This window comes from Podarcis gaigeae (assembly GCF_964106915.1).
Source record: "Podarcis gaigeae genome assembly, chromosome: 1".
Taxonomy (NCBI): domain Eukaryota; kingdom Metazoa; phylum Chordata; class Lepidosauria; order Squamata; family Lacertidae; genus Podarcis; species Podarcis gaigeae.
In genome coordinates, this window is record NC_139678.1 from 91972447 (window position 1) to 91991072 (window position 18626).

The following is an 18626-nucleotide window of genomic DNA, read 5'->3' on the forward strand; positions in this document are numbered from 1 at the left end:
TCTTGAAGTTCAAGGGTTCCCTGCTGGTCTCCCATCCAGGCACTGACCTGCTTATCTTCAGCCAAGGCTGCTGCTATATCATGAACTGTGCTATGAAACTGAACAGCAGCAAATTCAGCACAGAGAAAATAAAACACTTTTTTTTTTGCACACAGTGCCTAATTAATCTATATAATTCCTTGCAATAAGATGTGATGGCTAATATGTTAGATGACATTAAACAGGATTAGACAAATTAATGGAAGGAACTGTTTTATTGGCTGTTAGTCATGGCACTATGTTCCAAACCATGTACAGAGGCAGTGTGCTCCTAATCCTAGTTGCTAGGGCATTCTTGTGCAGTTGTATAGTGTTTGTTATTTATTTTATTATATTTATTGGATGCGTTTCCACCCTGGGACCATATGATGAAGGTTAGGCTGCACATGATGAATAGAAATAGGAAGCGACGGCAGAGAAGGCTGTTGCCTTAAAACCAGGGATTATGAACCCATGTGTCTTGAGTCCTACAAAAGCATCACGGAGAGGTTGGTCAGAGCCAGAGGAGTAGGAGAAGCTTGAAGAGATTGTGTTGGAAGATCCTGGGTAGGGACTCAGTGGGTCGCAGGTTACCTGAGCCTCAAGAGGTATCTGATCCCAGGGAGAGACCCAGTGGCCAGGTGTGGGTGTGTGGAGAATTAGATATTGCTGAAGGCTCAAGTGGGCTACCGGAAGATTGTTACACTCCTGTCCCTCCTGGTCTACTGCCTTCTGTTGAACAGCCGCCTTTGCCACCTCCTCCTGCCAGTGCTGGCACAAGCAAACTTCACAGAACTACATCTCCCTTGAAAGACCGCTTGTTTACTTGCTGAATTTCAGGCTCCAGCAGTAAAGCTGTGTCTCCCCACTATTCAAAAGGAAGGTGCAGGAAGCATGTCAAATTGTTGGGCCAACATTCCATGCATTTAGCCTCTTGTGACTCTGCTTAGCTCTGTAACCTGCCTTTTATACTAATCTGATCTACATATTAAAGCTTTTGGCATAAACTGAGTTGTGCGTTCAAGTTATTTGTTGGATGGGAAGGGCCAGGATGCCATGGTGTGGTCTCTTAGTTTCTGTTGGACTCCAACACTCTCCAACCCCAACGGTCAAGGGTGATGGGAATTGTCGTTCAGCAACGTCTCAAAGCCCTGATTATGAGCATCCTGTTGGACACTGTGGGAAATACCATGCATATGCACCAGGAAACAAGTCATGTGATCCGGTTCCTAAGATCTTATTTCATCCATTATTCTTTGGATCCTGTACACACTAGTGTTGAAGAACGAAAACTGAAGAGAGGACCAAAGGGCAAGAAACAGAACATGGGACGGGAAACCCACATTAATTAGTGGAAGCAATAACATTTTTGCCAGTCATCCATATTTCCTGCGGGATGTAGCTGCATTGGTTCAAAGTCACTAATGTTACATTTGTTTCATTTGTTATCAGTTAAGTGTGTTCAGCTCTTATAAAAGCTTCAGTCACCTGACTTTGTGTCCATCCATCATTCCCTTATATGTTTTTTATTTCCTTTCTGTAATAATGTCTGAAGTATTTTGTAAAAGTTAACTCATTCTCACCATAGCTTGGAGAGAATGAAGTAACTCATTATTATTAGTATGATGATGATGATGCCACACAGCAGATATAAAAACAAAGTAATTTCGTCAATGTGCTATGCTGATTAACAGCAGAGCAAGCCTTTTACTCAACATTTACTCCCCATGCTAGATCCCTGTACATCACTTCCTAAGTTTTATTATTATTACTGAGCAGGGCTTTCCTTTCATAAAGTTGCCCTGACTCACATGTAAACCTTCTGCCCTGCAGTTCTTGCCAACTATTAATGGTTTTAATTTCCTGTATGTTTCAGCCTCCCCCAGTTCCTTGGAGATTATGATAAATCTTTGCAAAATCCACCCTCCTTCTCCCCACCCTGTTGGCCGCCATCCTATACCTAGCATACTTGCTTTTCCCCAACTGCCATTCATTCTGTATCTGGATTATATAATTAAAAATTGGCATATATTTATGAAGAATGGGATCAGATGTCACTATACTTTTCTTAAGGTTTTATTCTCCAAGATTGTTCACAGATGTTCTTTCACCATTTAGGTACAGGAGGCCTCCACTATACCTCCTGTGACCCCATAAGCAGAAAAAAGTCAATATACCTACAAAGACAATGCTCAGATTGCAAAGGCACATACATTCCTGGAGGCCTCTTCTACTCTCCAAGGGAATAATTACTTGGGAATAAGCCCCTTGGAACTCAGTAGAAACGCCCCCCCCCCAAGCATGGGTTTTCACTGTCCAGTGTTAGAGGCTGGTTTAAAGTCTGCCATTTGGATAAGGACTTCCAACCCAGATCTGAGAACCTAAGAGGAACCCTGCTGGAACATACTAAAGGTTCATGTAGTCCAGCATCCTGTGACCCACAATGGGTCATGAGCCATCTCCCACTGTTTCCCCCCAACAACTGGTATTCAGTGGCACAAGTCATCCGACCCTGGAGGCAACATTCTGACTAGTAGCTGCTGATACCCTTTTCCTCCATGAATTTGACTAATTCCCTGAAAAGCTGTTCAAATTGGTGGCCCTTACCATATTTATTTATTACATTCAAATTCCAAGTTTCCTCTAAAACGATCAATATGGCATACTTGGCTCTCCCCATCTCCATTTTATCCTCCCAGCAGCCCTGTGAGGTAGGTTCAGCTGGGAGATAATGACAGGCCCAAAGTTACCCAGTGGCTGAATGCTCCCATAGCTCTGTTGGTAGAGCAGGAGACTCTTCATCCCAGGGTTGTGGGTTCAAGCTCCACAGTAGGCAAAAGATTCCTGCATTGCAGGGGGTTGGACTAGGTGACCCTTGTGACCCCTTCCAACACCACAATTCTATGATTCTATACTCTTTCTTATGTCTCTCTCTATCATTCTTCATCAAGTTCTCTTTCTCAGTTACTTTATATTCTTCAAACCATACTTCTGCAGTCTCATAGCTTCAGAATTTTCTGCTACCGGTAAATCCTGCCCTTCACGCCACCTACCTTTGTCATATCTGACTGATTTAAAGGTCTCAGGGCAGGGGCGCCATGTCACTTCTCTGCTTTGTACATTGCTCTCCTCCACCCCAGTGAACAATAGGGTCCTAATTCATCTTCCCTGATGGACAGTCACTATTCGGAGCTCACCCACCTGCCTGTGTGGAGACTGAAAGGCTCACTTTGTGCAGTTTATATTTGTCCAGAGAAATAAAAAACAGTAGTGAGGATTTGGAGCTGGCTGGCAGAAAAATTGAAGCCCCAGAGATGCTGATGTTGCTTTGACACCAATGCGGCTTTGTACCTGCTTTCTTGCCACCTGCTCAATTCTCAGTTGTACATTTGTACAGAAACAGGTATTACAAAACGCTATCCGTCTCCAGAGCTCTCTCATTTGAAGGAAATTGACCCTGCAGAGCTGCCCTGGAAATCTCCACTGCTCAGAAAACAGGGAACACTATTAAGTAAGACTGAGCAGCTAAACACGATTGCCCAGTTAAGAACATGGGTGGACATGTGGCCCACCCACAAACCCCACATATGCACCCACTTTGGGCTCTTTCCTTCTCAGTTGGGAATTCTTTCCTTCCTGCAGTAAGCATAAATGCAACACATCTTTTCATTAATTTCACATAAATTTGCTAGTGTTTGGCAATTTTAACCTCGTCCAGTTTAATTAACCCATGATTGGTAGTTTTCATTATTTGAGACTGTGCCATCTCTTGGCATTCCTTACAAAATACCAGTTTCCCTTAAAGTAACCATGTATATAAACTTGTCCCCGGCTATATCAATGTGGGCAGGAGCCTGTTGCTCTACAGATATTGCTGGACTACAGCTCCCATCATTCTTGGCCATTGGCCATGCTGGTTGGGACTGATAGAAGTTGAAGTCCAACCAACCACATCTGTAGGGCCACGGTTTCTGCACCCCTGATATAGACAAAGGTGCATGTAAACTTCTACAACCACAGCATTGTTCACTGTCAACCTCTGTTTCAGAAGGCTGAACATTTGCTGCACACTCATGCATTTTTAAGCACTGCCAATTACCCTTTGTCCATAGATAAATTGAGAATGTATACAGGCCCCTCCATCACTTTGTATTTATTTTTATTTTTTTAAATACAGCTCTCCACTTGAAGCATTTATTTTGTTAAAGTAGCTTGCTTTATCTCTGTCACACATGGAGCAATTGAACTCATTCCAATGACCCACTTGGTTACATCTGCACTCCATTCTGTTGCTCTGTAAGAGTTCTGCTGGCCTGTGTTTTATTAGTGTCTCAGGGTTATTCCCAGTTTATATCTCCCAGAACACTATGCCTACACATACTAGCTTCATTGCTTGTCTTCGTCACTTAGCTGTCCCTCTTCCTCTTTTTTCAATTGAGGGCCATGCACTCAGTGGTGTAGACATGATACGCATGATAAGTTTCCAAAGAGGCCTCAGCATGTGAATGTGCACACAAAATCCTACACACACAGGTACTGTACAATTAAATAAGTAAAATTGGAAGAGCATGGGATAATAATGTTTTTCAGCGTGTTTATATTCACAGAAAAGTCTGATAACTCCAGAGTCATTTGGAAGTGGTCCATGAAACATTCTGACCCTTGTTCCACGCACCGTGGATTCTGGTGCTAGAAGAGCACAGGCAGGAGCTACTAAAAATCCCTTATTGTATAGCAATGGGTTTTCAAGACAGAGCAAACTTGGACTCCCCAGGCAAGCCAGACGGCACTGTCCAGGGCTGACCAAAACCATAATATGGGCTTGGAATCAGCAAGCGCACCACTCAAAATGAATGAGTGGTGGGTGGCAGTTTGGTCCAAAGAACAGAGAAGGGTGGATTCAAAGGATGCTTAGACACAAAACTAGGCACCTGGAGGATGTGGGGGCTGCTGTTGCTTTCTGTGTGCCCTCTTTCCTGGACTGTGCAGATAAAGTTGTGGGTAGGTTGGAAATGACAAGAGAGGATGATAGTGATTCTGGAAGACTCCCCAGACGCTCCCTGCATCTGCATAAAAGGAAGGACACAGCAACAGTGGAGAAACATCTCTGGGACCTAGAAAGGTAGACAGTGAATGGAATTTGAGAGATTTATTGACCAAGGACAAGCTGCAGAGCAAAAAAAGTGAATCAGAAAAAACTACACGCACACAAATGAGAGGCTTTAGTTATGGATTATTATGCTACAGCAAATAGGCCAGTTTATGGTACTGGCATGAGAAGGGGCTCTAAGGATTGTGTGGACCTCAAAAAACACATTTGTGGCACTGGGGACTCGGCTAAAGGTAAAGGTACCCCTGACCATTAGGTCCAGTCGCGGATGACTCTGGGGTTGCGGCGCTCATCTTGCTCTATAGGCCAAGGGAACCAGTGTTTGTCCCCAGACAGCTTCCGGGTCATGTGGCCAGCATGACTAAGCTGCTTCTGGCGAACCAGAGCACTGCATGGAAACGCCGTTTACCTTCCCGCCGGAGCAGTATCTATTTATCTACTTGCACTTTGACGTGCTTTCAAACTGCTAGGTTGGCAGGAGCAGGGACCGAGCAACAGGAGGCCATCCCGTCACGGGGATTCGAACCGCCGACCTTCCAATTGGCAAGCCCTAGGCTCTGTGGTTTAGACCACAGCGCCACCCGCGTCCCTGGGGACTCAGCTATACAGCTGCAAATAAAATGTTTTGTGTTTTAAGTGCAATAAACAATGTGACGCTAGATGGCGATAGTGAGACTTATGGGAAATTTGATGTATTTTTAAAAATGTTTTTTAAAAAGCATTTTCAGAACGGTTTTTATATGGGTGTAGATTCCACCTGGGACTCTGCTGAAGATGATGATCTCTATGTGTATGTGCAGTGCATGAGTTTTGGTTTCATGGAGAGCTGTGTAAGCTCCAGGAAAGACCATCATAATAAGCAAGACTGTCATGAGCTGGCAGGATACTGGTGAAGAGGAAGGGTGTGGCTACAACTGGTACATACCAGGACAAGCTGAAGATGGGGAAGGGGAGGTTGGGGACTTAGGAAGGATTCAAGGGACATCAGAGGATGTTGAAGGGGCAGCTGCCAGTTCACAGGAGCCAGGGGGAGTGCCCACATCACCAGAACCAAAGGTGCCCCCGTCACCATGAAAAAGGCGGGCTCCAAGGCATTGAGAATAGTGGGAAGTGCACTTTAAGAGACTGAGGCAGGCAAGACACCACAGCCCAGCTTACTAGGCAATCAGCTCAGAGAGGTCCCGAGGCTGAAGCGGAGGCTGGGGAGGAAGGGGGCCAGGAGGCAGAGGCCCTTCTCTCCTCTCAACTGCCTCACTGGGGCAAGACCTACTGGGAATAATTGCTGTGATCACTAGGCCTGAGCTGTTTTGTTTCCACCACTCCTCTGCATCCATCCATCCATTCCACGACATCCTCCATTGATAGGAAGGTATTCCTTTTTTCCTTTCCAGTTTTCTTTCTGTTCTGCTCTGTCTTCCCCACTAAGAAATAGATTCCCCCCCCCCAAGACACAGACATGTACATAGGTGTGTGTTTGGTTTTTTTCGTAGCATTTACCTTCTCATTTAAAATATTAGCTATTTCTGCAAGCCTAACTTCAAAAAAACAAACAAACACACACACCAGGTGGGAGTACTCAAGGGTACATTTAAAACCCCTGTTGTGAAGGGATACAATTCTATAAACAGGTCACCCATTTTTCTCTTTTTCCCTTCTATAAATTGGGTATTCCTTTTCATCCTTTTCCTTTCAATGCCCTGCCAATTTTGATTTCTATAAATAAATCCAGTCTATCCTTTTAACTCCATACTGTGACTTTGGGGCTTTCAGATATTGTCTATCCCTGACACTCTGGGTCCATGTTACCAGGTTTACTCCCAAATACTGCTGAGGTTTTACTATCTTGTCATTAGCAGAATTTAATAAGGAGTTCTGACAGTCAGAGTACTGACAGTCTGAGAAAAAAATTGACTGGAACAGTGTAGGAGCTTCGGAAGCTCTGCATGTTCTAATCCATCCCAGGCTCCTTAAAGTTAAATGAAATAGGCTGGATCTTCACCGACTTTTTAAATATTATAAGCATGATATTAGATATATCATTCTAAAACGTCACAGGGCATACTGGTAAATTCAAAACGTTCCTTACCTTTTGTTTGTCCAAACACAGTTTCGCTACTGGTGGTTCTTGATTGCTCTGCAGCACCCTCTGGCATCACATTGTCACAATGCACTACAATATTAACATTACAGGCAAAACACAATGTGTCCATCTTAACGTTATAAACCATGTGTGTAGATCTGCCCATAGTGTCTGTTGTGCAGTGAATGTGCAGGATGAGCCTACCAAGAAGAAGGCAGCTAGTTTCCTACTGAGGCCAGGCAAGGAGTAGTTAGTAGATACTAGGAGAGATGGTGACAACAACATGGAGAAAAATTGCTAAGACACTGACAAAGCATACATGCGCACAGAGAATGGCACTTTAAATTCAAGTTCTTACTACATTCCAAATAAGATGGTCAAGAGCAGCCCAATACTTTTTGTTGCCTAAGGCAAAAGGCAAGATGGCACCCACCCCACATTTCCACACTCAAACGTTGACCAAACTGGATCTTATTTCAACATTGGCAAGGAGGGTTCAGGCAACCTACTAGGCCATATTCTCCATCCTCCTGTAACACCCTGCTGCTCCCCACCCTGCAGCATCTTCCGCCTTACTCTACCTAATAGTACGACTTGCCATGAAGCTAAGAAAGGTTATGGCAATGGCCTGATCTATGTGATCCTATTTCATGTGTGAGAGGCATTGCAAGGTCACTTTCTTTCTCAATATTCACACGATTGAGCAGTCTGGTGAAAAGTCATACAGAATATCCAACTTATCCTGCCCTTCTCATGATAGCCTTATGAGCACTTTTCTAAATGTGTTACTCCTTCAGAGCCGGGGAAGGATCGCTTGCATTGTGCTTCTGCAAAGAATGCTGGAGGAATGCAATACTCTTCCCTGTAGTTAAGATGACAAACAAAAGAGCTTTGGTAGAGTTTGTTGATATGCATGCAGCTATTTTTGTCTCACTTGAGACAGGGTGCATGTGTTTTGCATAAAGAACCTGAGGGTGCATCACATTCCTATAGAACTGTATGTATAGTGTCCTATAAGTTGACGTCTTGGGAATGATGAATGTGTGTATCCCTATTGCTCCCTCTGGTAAACTAGTGAAAGCAAAATATATGCTGCTGTATAGCTGCTTGCCACCAAGTCAGGAACTGACAATAAAGCCAAGGGAATACTGAATGCTTGCAATAGCGGTTGGCAGCACACCAAGATATCAAAATAATTAGCACATCTGAAATGCAAAGGGCAGAGACTGGCTACATGATGGCAGTAACCACAATACAGCTTCATTCTGGAGAGAAATGACGCATTGTTAAGGAATGAGGCAAATATCCAGTGTTACTGCCAAAAATAAGGCAATAACAACATTTAGGCATACGTATTGAATACCAAACTGGACTGACTCCCCTTTCATTAGTCAGAGAACTGCTCAGCTATATGAATATACTTTATCGGGTTCTTAATTACTTAGGTGAGTACTAGAAAAGAAAAGAAAACCAAGATGCAAATAATAAATAAACTTTCCCTATTAAAGACTGAATGCTTCATTTTGAAAATCACAGTGCTGACAATTTCGTAGGGTTAAGTACCCCATGAGGACTGTGCTCATGTAAGCCATCTATAAAATGTTGAATTAGGGCAAGATTTCAAAGAGGCCAGTCTAGAACTATTTTAGTAACCTAGAAATTAGAGTAACATAGATGGTTCCCTCCATTTCCATGAATGGCAATTCCATCAAAGGGTGATGGAATTAAGACTTTTTAATTCTTAACCTTTTCGATATTCCTGAAAATAATTCCAGAATTAACAAAGAACACAGTAGTAGCAGGACCATCCAACCAAGACTCTGGGAAGACACTTAGAGCTCTGTGGAGATCTCCCCTCCAACTGAAGGCTTGAATGAATCTACAGTAGTCCAAAGGCAGCCTGAAGAGCTCTATCTCAATAATTTTTCACCTGGGTCCCCCAAGCACCTCTCCTTCCACATCTCAAACCTTGCCTCATTCCCCAGTTCTACCACATCACCTCAGAACACAGATGTGAAGGTGGAAGAGTCACAGGAGTACCTGTTTGATTGCTGGACAGTTTTCTTACCAGGCGTCTACGCAGGAGGGGGAGAAGACCCAGTTGTAAGATACAACCTAGCAAAGGCCCAGGTAGAAAGAGACATGCCAATGACTATAGAAGAATCTCCTCTGAACCTTTTCTGGGTTATTCCCGTATTTCCTTTTGAGCTCATTAATTTACAGCTTCCATGCCAGATGCTGGTCATGCACAAATAGGTAGAACTGTATACAAAGGGCAATCCCTCTTCATATGTAGTGCTGGCTCCTTGCAAACAAATTTCTGCAATTTGTGAGTCAGAACATAGGATCATGCACTCTCTTCAACACCAGTTCCTCTCTCTTTTCCCTTGTTAGTCTTAACAACCTACATGAGAGATCGATAGCTCAGTAGTAGAGAGAGCACACTTTCATGTAGATCATTCATTATTTGGTATTGCTAATGATAAAGAAAGGCCCCTACTTCAGACCCTGGGAAGCTTGTGCAGGCCACAGAACAATGAAGTAGATAGGCTAATAGCCTGACTCATTATAAAGTAACTCCCAGCTTCTTGTTCTTAAGTAATAAATATAATTCTGTGCTGAGGAATTGTTTTAAAGAACAGAATTTAACAGGTACATAATATCTCTTTCACTCTCCCTCCCAAACCCACATTACAACTCATTCTGTCTTTGCAATTGTAGTAAGCCATAAGAAAAATATCAACAAAAATAAGGAGTATCTCAAGCATATGTCAAACTGTCTCTAGAAAAGTCTTTGTCACCTATTGAAGACCATTCTTTTCCAACAAGCCTTTTAAGACAAGATTTCTTATCTCACTCTGTAGGTGTACTAGACTTGAAATTGTTGTTATGTGTGCTTTTATTGTTAAATTACTTTAAGTTGTTTTATGGAAGTGATTCATACATAAATAAAGAAATAAGCAAACTGCAAACCTTCAGCAAACATTCCTCAACCTCAAAATAACACAGAGATTCTTGATTAAGTACCTTCCATTATTTACGTTTAAGAAACCGGGCATCTAGGTCATTGTTAAAACATTAAAAGCAAATCCAACAGTTAATATGTATGAGAAGAATTTAATTAGTTGTCCTCTTGCACCAGCGCTTTAATAAGAAGTGGCTGTAGAGGACATTGCTGTCACAGCCCTGTTCCTGAGTTAAGAGTCAGAGGAGGATAAGCTGGATGCATTCTGCTGGACAACTTAACTGGGTGCCTGATCCTCAAGCAAATACTCCAGTGCCCAGGGAACCTAAGCTAGGGCTGTCATGGATGCCTTCTTCAAAATCCATTTAGCCTGAGAAGTCACCTCCTTGACCACCAGACCTACTCAATAACACAGTGACCATACCAGTCTGGAGACTACAGAAAAGAGAAGAGGCACTCTCCTTCATAGATTCAATCACAGAATTGTAGAGTTGGGAGCGACCACGAGGGTCATCTAGTCAAAGCCTATGTAATGCAGGAAGCTTTTGCCTAATGTGGGGCAATGCTCTATCCCATGCTAAGGGATTGCCCCGATTCACATTCTTCAGGCAGGAGATGGAGCTCTGGTGGTGCAGACTGAATGGAGAAACTCACCTCCACCCTTTGTTTGAGTAAGCTGTTTGTTTGCTTTTCCTATCTTGTGGGAGCTTTCTACAGGTGGGGGCGGGATCAGGATAATTATTTGAGATGCCTACACACTGATCAGGTCTATTGTGCTGCTTTTGGGAGGCTCAGGAAAGGCAGGACCCCCTTCTCCTACATTAAACGGCATCTGATGAAATTTGTTTGGTTGACGATCACAATGGATAATTGTGTAAACATATTCTAGAAATAATGCCTGATAATAATGGAGAGGGGAAGCACAGGGTACACAGAGAGTACATTTTAAGGTTTCAGTCATGGTTGTACCTTATAAGAGACACAGGTTTGTATGGCATTTTAATAGTAGTTATGAACTGGTTGTTGTGTTCACATTACTGACTAATTTAATACTGGCTATGTTGAAAATCTTGTTAGGCATTTATGCATTGTTGGTGTATGTATAATCTTTGTCTATGGGAATCCTGTGGGCTTAGTTGGAATAAAGTTTGTGAATAATTAATGTGAACCAATTTTCTCTAGTTCAAATAATAATTATACCAAGAAATAAAGAAATACAGCAATGGTTTCCATTGTATATTTGAGTAGCCACCCAGTGGAGCTCTTCTATGTGATCTGGAGGTTGGTCACTCCTGACAGGGGCCAGATCTCTGCAGTAAACAGTGTCTAGCTGGAACTGGTTGACTTAGCACTTCCAGGATAAAGTTGCTTGGCTCTGCAGTGATGAAGATGCTTCTCTTGTGACAGTGTCAGCCAAGGTGTCCAATGAGTCATGAACCTATGTTGGGAGGTAATACTAAGCTAAACCATATTCCTTAGCTATTCTACAGGTCCATCACATATGATAGAAAGTTCCTTCCATATCATTACATTTCCAACAATCACCTGACTCCAGTGAGATCACAGTGGAGGCAGTGCAGCTGGTGGTGAGCCCATGGGACACCATCTCTTGGACTTCTGTTGCCCAAGGCAACTGCTTCAGCCTACCTTATGGATGGGCCAGCCCTGCTGATTAGGCAGCAGATCAAGGCAAGCATGTCCAAGGGAGCAATCACATCCACATCCAAGCCTCTTAGACCCCACATGGCTGTTAAAGTGAATGTGAATATGGAGAACTCTATATTGTTAAGGGTGCTCAAAGTTGTTAGGAGATAGAAGTACAATTCCCAGCACCTGTAACAAATTATAGTTCCTGGCATGATGTGTGTGTGTGGGGGGGGAGCACATTACAGTTTAAATGGTATAAGAGAGCTGTTGGTGTGGATGTGAATGGTAGGAAGCAGGCCCCACGAGGAACTGGTCATAAATAGGGCATCACCCATCCACTCAGCTGCAAACCATTATTTATGGCAATATTTCCATACAGATGCCAACCATTTGGAGGGCATTTTTCTAGTTTGTTGTGAAAGACTGTGCCAAACCTAAGACTGGGTTTGAAATCCATAGAAAACTGACAAAACAGGGAAGGGAACTTCGACAATAACAGACTTCGCATACGAGAACAAAGGCAAAGTGGAATAATGGAAGCACACAAAACAAACTAAGTGATTATGAGAGGAAACAACCAAAGCAAGACATCAAAAATAAAGGCAACATGTTAGTACAGATTGATCCAGGGCTGTAATTCAATGAAGCTGCCTTATCTATTGACTTGCTGCGTAGTTTGTGTGAATTGCTGTCGTTGGTCCACCTTCCAACCTGCACAAGTATTATAAAGACAATTATATCCTATCTGAATAGTTTTTGAAGCCTCTGGCTGGAAATGACTGTGTAAAAGCTAGGTGCTATTACAGCTGTAAATTGTCAAAACATGATGTGATTTTGTTCCCTGTTGCAGATGCAGTCTCCTTGAATTGCCGTGTAAAGTAAGCCACTCTTGTGTTGAAAGATGCTCTCTTCCCCCTCTCTCTTTTTGCTATTGCAGGGAGCATTTCTGCTTTCTGGTCTGATAAAAGCCGTCTTGCCAACCTAGCTTGGCAAATTTTTCATACTGAGGTTGCTTTTGCATTCTTTAAGAGCAGCGACTGTGCTATAGAGCATCTGAAGATGTAAGCATTTTTTGGCACAAAGGAATCAAAGAGAAGTTATGATAATCATTGAAGGTTCAGAAATCCATGGGAAACCAGAAGAGTGCACACAGGCTGGGATAATTGTGTCTGTATAATACAAATGGAAATCTGTTTAAAAGTGTCTGGGAGTTACCAGGTGAATCTATTTTATTTTTTTGGTTTGTGTAAAAGGAGTCACTTATGTAGATAGCAAGGAATTTCTCTACTTGCATTTCCAATATTATATATTGAGCGGTGGAGAGGTGTATTATTTTTAATTACACGTGTATGTGTGAGTGAGAATTAAAAGCAGTTATTATCTGCTTCCTCTTCTCTTCCAGCAAGAATTATGGACAGTTTTCTACCAGTACAGTTGAGGTTGCATGCAGTTTTTATGCTCAGGTAACCAATATTTCTAAGGATCACACTGAATTATACCTAGTTTGGGGGCGGGGGCTGATTCAGATGTTGCACCACTTTTTATACTTGCCAGCATCTATAGTTGTGAGGTGGGCATAACATGTCAGTGGAGAGTCTATAGACTTCTGCTATACCATGGTCTCAAAGATTCCAAAACGTTAAAGTCTGTGTGCTTTCTTAGCGCACATTGTATGATGCTTATATGAACAATGAGCTTAGTACTGTAATACAAAAATGGTTGGAAGTCTTCCATGTGAGCATAGAAAGCAGTTTGTGAGTGCAGATGGTAATGTTTGAACTGGCCTTTATAATGTCACACAAGGTAGGCTTGATTTCATAGAATCATAAAACTCTAGAGTTGGAAGGGATCCCCGAGGATCATTTCGTCCAACCCCCTGCAATGCTGGAATCTCAACACGTTTCCCCATCCAATTTGAAACCATACCAGACCCTGCTTAGCGTTGCAAATGTGCTAGCAGTGTTGTTGCTTCACCACATTTGCATGCACCATTAACAAAAAGAAAATATTTAGTGATTTGAGACAATAAACATATACAAGTCAAGTAAACATAGCATGTAACCAAAGGGCCATGTACCAATAGTATTACTCGTAATGGCTTCACTTTTTTCACTTTCATAAGAGCTAAAGGGTATTACACTGACAGCTTAACAAATCTATACTGTTGACACATTGCAACAGGAGTACAGAACCTGTGATCACCCAGATGTGGTTGGACTGCATCTCCCATCATCCCTGACCATTGGGAGTTGGACTCCAACCAGCAACATCTCTATGTCTGCAAGTTCCCTACCCTTATTTCACACACTGTTTGGCTGTAGGTTAAGAAATTTCCTGATTATACAGTGACCAATTACATTATACACTCAATTACTTACCCAGGCATTAGTATTCCTAGCAAGGCTTACTGGCCATGCCAGACAGAACTTGCTCTCTGCATGCCTATGATTTGGGAAGTGTACCAATTAGTTATCTGGGATGAGATGATCATTCAAATATAATGATCAAAATGAAGGTTACACAAATTGATTCTGGACAGGCTGTGCTTCATTTGTTTACTTGAAGTTTTGAAGAGTTCCCAATACATAATCAAGGCTGAAATCACACACCAGCAGAACTAACACAAGTTGTAATGAGGGTATCTTCCTTCTCCAAGCCTGCCCAAGGACTAGAAAAAATGGCAAAAAGTTATGATTGTGTTGGACTATGTATTTGACACTGTGAGCTACAGTGGAAATGTATACCAGGCTGGTGAGACATCACTAATAGCATTAAAAGCACAATCGCCTTGCTGCCATATAGTTTTTAACCAATAAAGCTGCTAATGGTATTTCCCTGTTTCATACCACAATATTGAAGCAATCTGAAGCATGCTTATTTGGGAGTTAAATCCCTTAGAATTTAGTGGAGCTTGTGTGTGACTTAACATGCATAATGCAGGATCTTAAGGTGTATTCTTAAGCATCTTAACAATATGATCCTAACAATGTTTCTTCATAAGTAAACCCCCTGAATTCAGTTGTGCGTAGTTCTGAGTAAGAAACCTAGGCCAGCAGTCATACTTGAAAATAAAGTTGTATTTAAATTGGTGGAACTTCATTCTAAGTAAATGTGTTAATCTGGGTGTCTGAACAAATGAAAGCACCCTATTAACATTTCATGGATGTGTTTCTAGTATGTCAATTATGCCAAGTTATATAGACACAAATCCTTGATGGCTGCCGAATGCTGCAGAACTCCTGCCCTTAGGCTCTCAGGCACTAATATTATTTCTTTAAAACCTTATTTGTGTGGCTTGTATTTTTATTTGAATAATTTATATGCTTTTACTTTGAAGAACTGCAACTGGTTGGTCCCTAGCCCTCATTTTTGGGTGGGCTAGCAATCAAAATAATGTCTTTTAAAAGTGGGTGCATAGTGAATGTACTAATAATGACTATCTAGAAGTTTTCCTTGGTTCTATATTTACTCATTTCTGTATTTTGCATTACACAACTCAAATTTTCTTAGTGATTCTATGTACAAAATTGGGGAGCTTGATTGTTGCCTTTTCCCATTTCAACACACTTCTGTTCGGCTGAACATTCTGGGTTGCATCCAGTCATACTTGGAGTACACCCAATGAGATCAATAGTCCTAAGTTATTGTAATGTCTGAGTATGACTTAGCTGAATACAGCTAACTCTCCTAAATTTCCCTGATGAGGTGCTAGTTAAGCCTGTTTTAGGGTTGCCATATTTCAAAAGGTAAAAACCAGGACACCCCAGATGATGTTGAGTTTTTTAGGAAACCAATGAAATTGTTGAGCTTCTAAAGGAAAACCCAAAAGTTGTTGAGCTGTCTTTTTATTAAAACACAAAAAACTATGCTTTTTTTGGTCTATTTGCCAAAGATCCAGGACAAACAGCCACCCAGATGTCACTTCCGCCTTTGAAATCCTGGTAATGTCTGGGAAAATCCAGACATATGGCAGCCCTAGTTTTTAAGTACCTGCAAATCAGAACATTCCTGTGCCTGTATCTGGACTATGGATCTGGGATGCCTAACATTGTTCCCCTGTCGTTAACAGAGCAGCCAAAGTACACTCTCACAAACTCTTTCATTTTATATGTGTATATGGCAAGTTTGGGAAACATGTGGCTTTGGACTCCAGCTAGGGTTGCCACCATTGGTTGGGCAAAATAAAGAACAGGTCGGGCAAAATACAGGACAGGACAGGGCGGGGGGAGGGATTGAGGGGCTAAAAATTACTTCACTGGATGCTGAAATGACTTCAAAGCAATCCATTACAATGGCACGTGGGGGTTACAGTGGTTTATTCAATGAAAACAACAACAAAAGCACTCGCCCTCTGAGTTTATGCACAGAGGCAGGTGGAACTCCTTCCCAATCCCCTCTGCTCTCCACTGGGTGGATGGACAGACCAGACCCATGCAACACCCCTCTTTCTCCAGGACTTACCCTCTGCCCGCACAAAAACCCTCTCTCAAACTCCTCCTCCTCGCCCCGCCCCATTCTCTGCTCACCATCCCACAATAACTCTTGCTCTCATTCTCCATCTCATAGACCCACCCTCCCCATACAAACAGCTGCTCAGGCTCTCCCTCTCCACCTCCCACCAGACCCACCCTCTGCTCTCACAGTTTTGAGGATGAGAATGAGCTTGAATACATGAAAAAGGCATCCTGTCCAAACAGGGCAGGGGACACTTTTCTCCCCCAAAAGGACAATCACATATTTCTAGGGACGGATGGCAACCCTAACTCTCGCTCCCACCATCCCTGTCCGTTGGCTACACTGGCAGGAGCAGATGGGAGTTGGAGTCCAACATTTGGAAGGTCACAGGTTCTCTATTCCTGGCATACAGGGTAGCTAACTTGGTACCTTCAATATTTTGCTATTGCTTCCATCATCCCTGACCATTGGTCATGCTAGCTGGGGCTGATATGTATAAGTTCCCAGATTCAATAGCTGGAGCTACTTGTTTGAGGACTTGAGGTAGCAAGGCTAAAAAAGACTGTGTGCTTGAGACCTCGTAAGAGAGTTGTTGCCAATTAGAAGAGACTGTACTCAATTTAATGGCATGCTATAAGGCAGGTTGTAAAGTGCTTCTGCCATTTTAGGGGTATTTGTGCAATGGGATATATGTAGAAGGTAATGCTTTACAGAACTATGATATTGCAGGGAATATCCATCCTAGGCATGGCTATCCTAGAAGCATTTTGAGGTGTTTGATAGCGTCTGGCACTTGCGTGTTTTTTTTGTTTTTACTGCCATGGAGCAGTGGGGTGCTTTGTTGTATAGGATTCTGTGAGAGGCTGCTTGTTCTGTGGGGCTTAGAAGCTCTTTTATGGAGATGTGAGAGGCACCATGTGTGCGACAGAGATGCTTTTCAAAACAAAACTGCAAGGTGCCTGCGATTTTATAGTGGGGTTCTTGAAGCTGTACATGTGCCAGTCAGGTAGGCTGGTCTAACTGTAACACTGGGAAATGAAGGCTGGGTACACACCCTTGTTTACTTTGCACCCAGTGTGCTCCCAACAGTGGCTTGGGAAGCAGTGTACACATGACATTTGCCACAATCCTGTAGTTTTCCTTATCAGGTTTTTAATATTCTGTTGGGAGCCACCCAGAGTATTATTATTATTCCTTATGAAATACTGCATTTCAATGCACTTTCCCCACAAACTACCTTCAGCCTGACTTGAGGAAAAGAACAATCTAGCTGTGTTTTAAACCAGTAATGTTTACACAAAATAATGGATGCAGTCTTAAACTCCATTTACCAATGAATAAGCTTAATTGAATTAAAAAGGATTTACTGCTGAGTACACATGGCCAGGATTTCAGTGTAAATTACCAAGAAACTGCTGCTGTTTTCGTTTTTGTATGTTCAAGACTGGAAGAGTTTCTAGAAAAAATAAATATAAATGATAAGCCAAGATATGTCCATAGACATATTAAACCAACAAGCAGTTTGCATGCCCACCCCCAGTGTTTATTTACAAAACATGAAGAAAAGCCCTGCCCCCTTCCAGGTATGCTAACAAAATCTTAACCAAGCATCTACATTGCCCCTCTGCTTTTCTCACCCCGGTTATTTTGAAACGATTACCAGTCAGAATGAGATTTGAAGCAGCGATTGCTCTGCTCAGACCTCAGGCTCTTAGTCTCTGCAGAGGAAGCATCTACTGCTACCCCACGGAGGACGCCCGCCGCGCGCCCCCCTTCCTATGCCAATTCGGATTAGACTACACCCTGCAGCAGACGTGTTAATCCTATACTTCTTCCCACCTGTTTCCTCGCCCGTTACCCAACGACCTGAGCCGCCGGAGAGACTACGCTTCCCAGCATGCACCTCGGCCGCTCCGCGCTCCGCTCCAGTGTAGCAGGATTTTCCCTGTGGATTGCGCATGCCTAGCCAGACGTGGCAGCAGCAGCAGCAGCCGCCAGAGCAAGCAGCTCCTCGTTCTGCCAGCGCGAGCGGCAGTCGGTGATGGGTCTGGCGGGGCGCAGCTTTGGGAGGACGAAGTGCTTCGCAGGGAGGATGTTGCTGCTGGCCCTCTTGGTAAGTGGCTGTTGCTGGGAAGCGGTTTCTGCTGCCGAGGGGCGTTTCGTGAAGGACGCGCGGGGCGGCGGAGGGCGGGGGCGAGCTGTCCGGGGCACTTGGGCTGGTACACTGGTTCTGCTGGTGGTGGTGAGAACTGGTGATTCTGGAGGCGCCGGGCTCCGTGTGTGCTTGTGTGTTTGCACACAGCTCGCCTGTCAAAGTGAAAGCGGCAGGCTCACATTGCTTAGGTGGCAGA

At 43.1% G+C, this 18626-nt stretch overlaps 2 protein-coding genes across 2 annotated transcripts in view; one reads left to right on the forward strand and one right to left on the reverse strand.

Annotated features, from left to right (window-relative positions):
- Positions 1 to 4197: 4197 nt before the first annotated feature.
- On the reverse strand, positions 4198 to 18235 carry LOC310851778 (uncharacterized protein; the record flags this gene model as incomplete). The annotated part of the gene is made up of 4 exons (XM_083754461.1): positions 4198 to 5132; positions 7215 to 7298; positions 17681 to 17731; positions 18115 to 18235. 4 exons carry the CDS (start codon positions 18233 to 18235, stop codon positions 4942 to 4944), a joined length of 447 nt encoding a protein of 148 aa, XP_083610587.1. The 3' UTR covers positions 4198 to 4941.
- A 21-nt stretch (positions 18236 to 18256) lies between these two features.
- PDIA5 (protein disulfide isomerase family A member 5) overlaps positions 18257 to 18626 on the forward strand; it is a 142265-nt gene continuing 141895 nt past the window's right edge. The window contains exon 1 of the mRNA XM_083744371.1: positions 18257 to 18388. Coding sequence (XP_083600497.1) covers positions 18317 to 18388 — 72 coding nt within the window. The 5' untranslated portion in view covers positions 18257 to 18316. The remainder of the gene's footprint in view (positions 18389 to 18626) is intronic.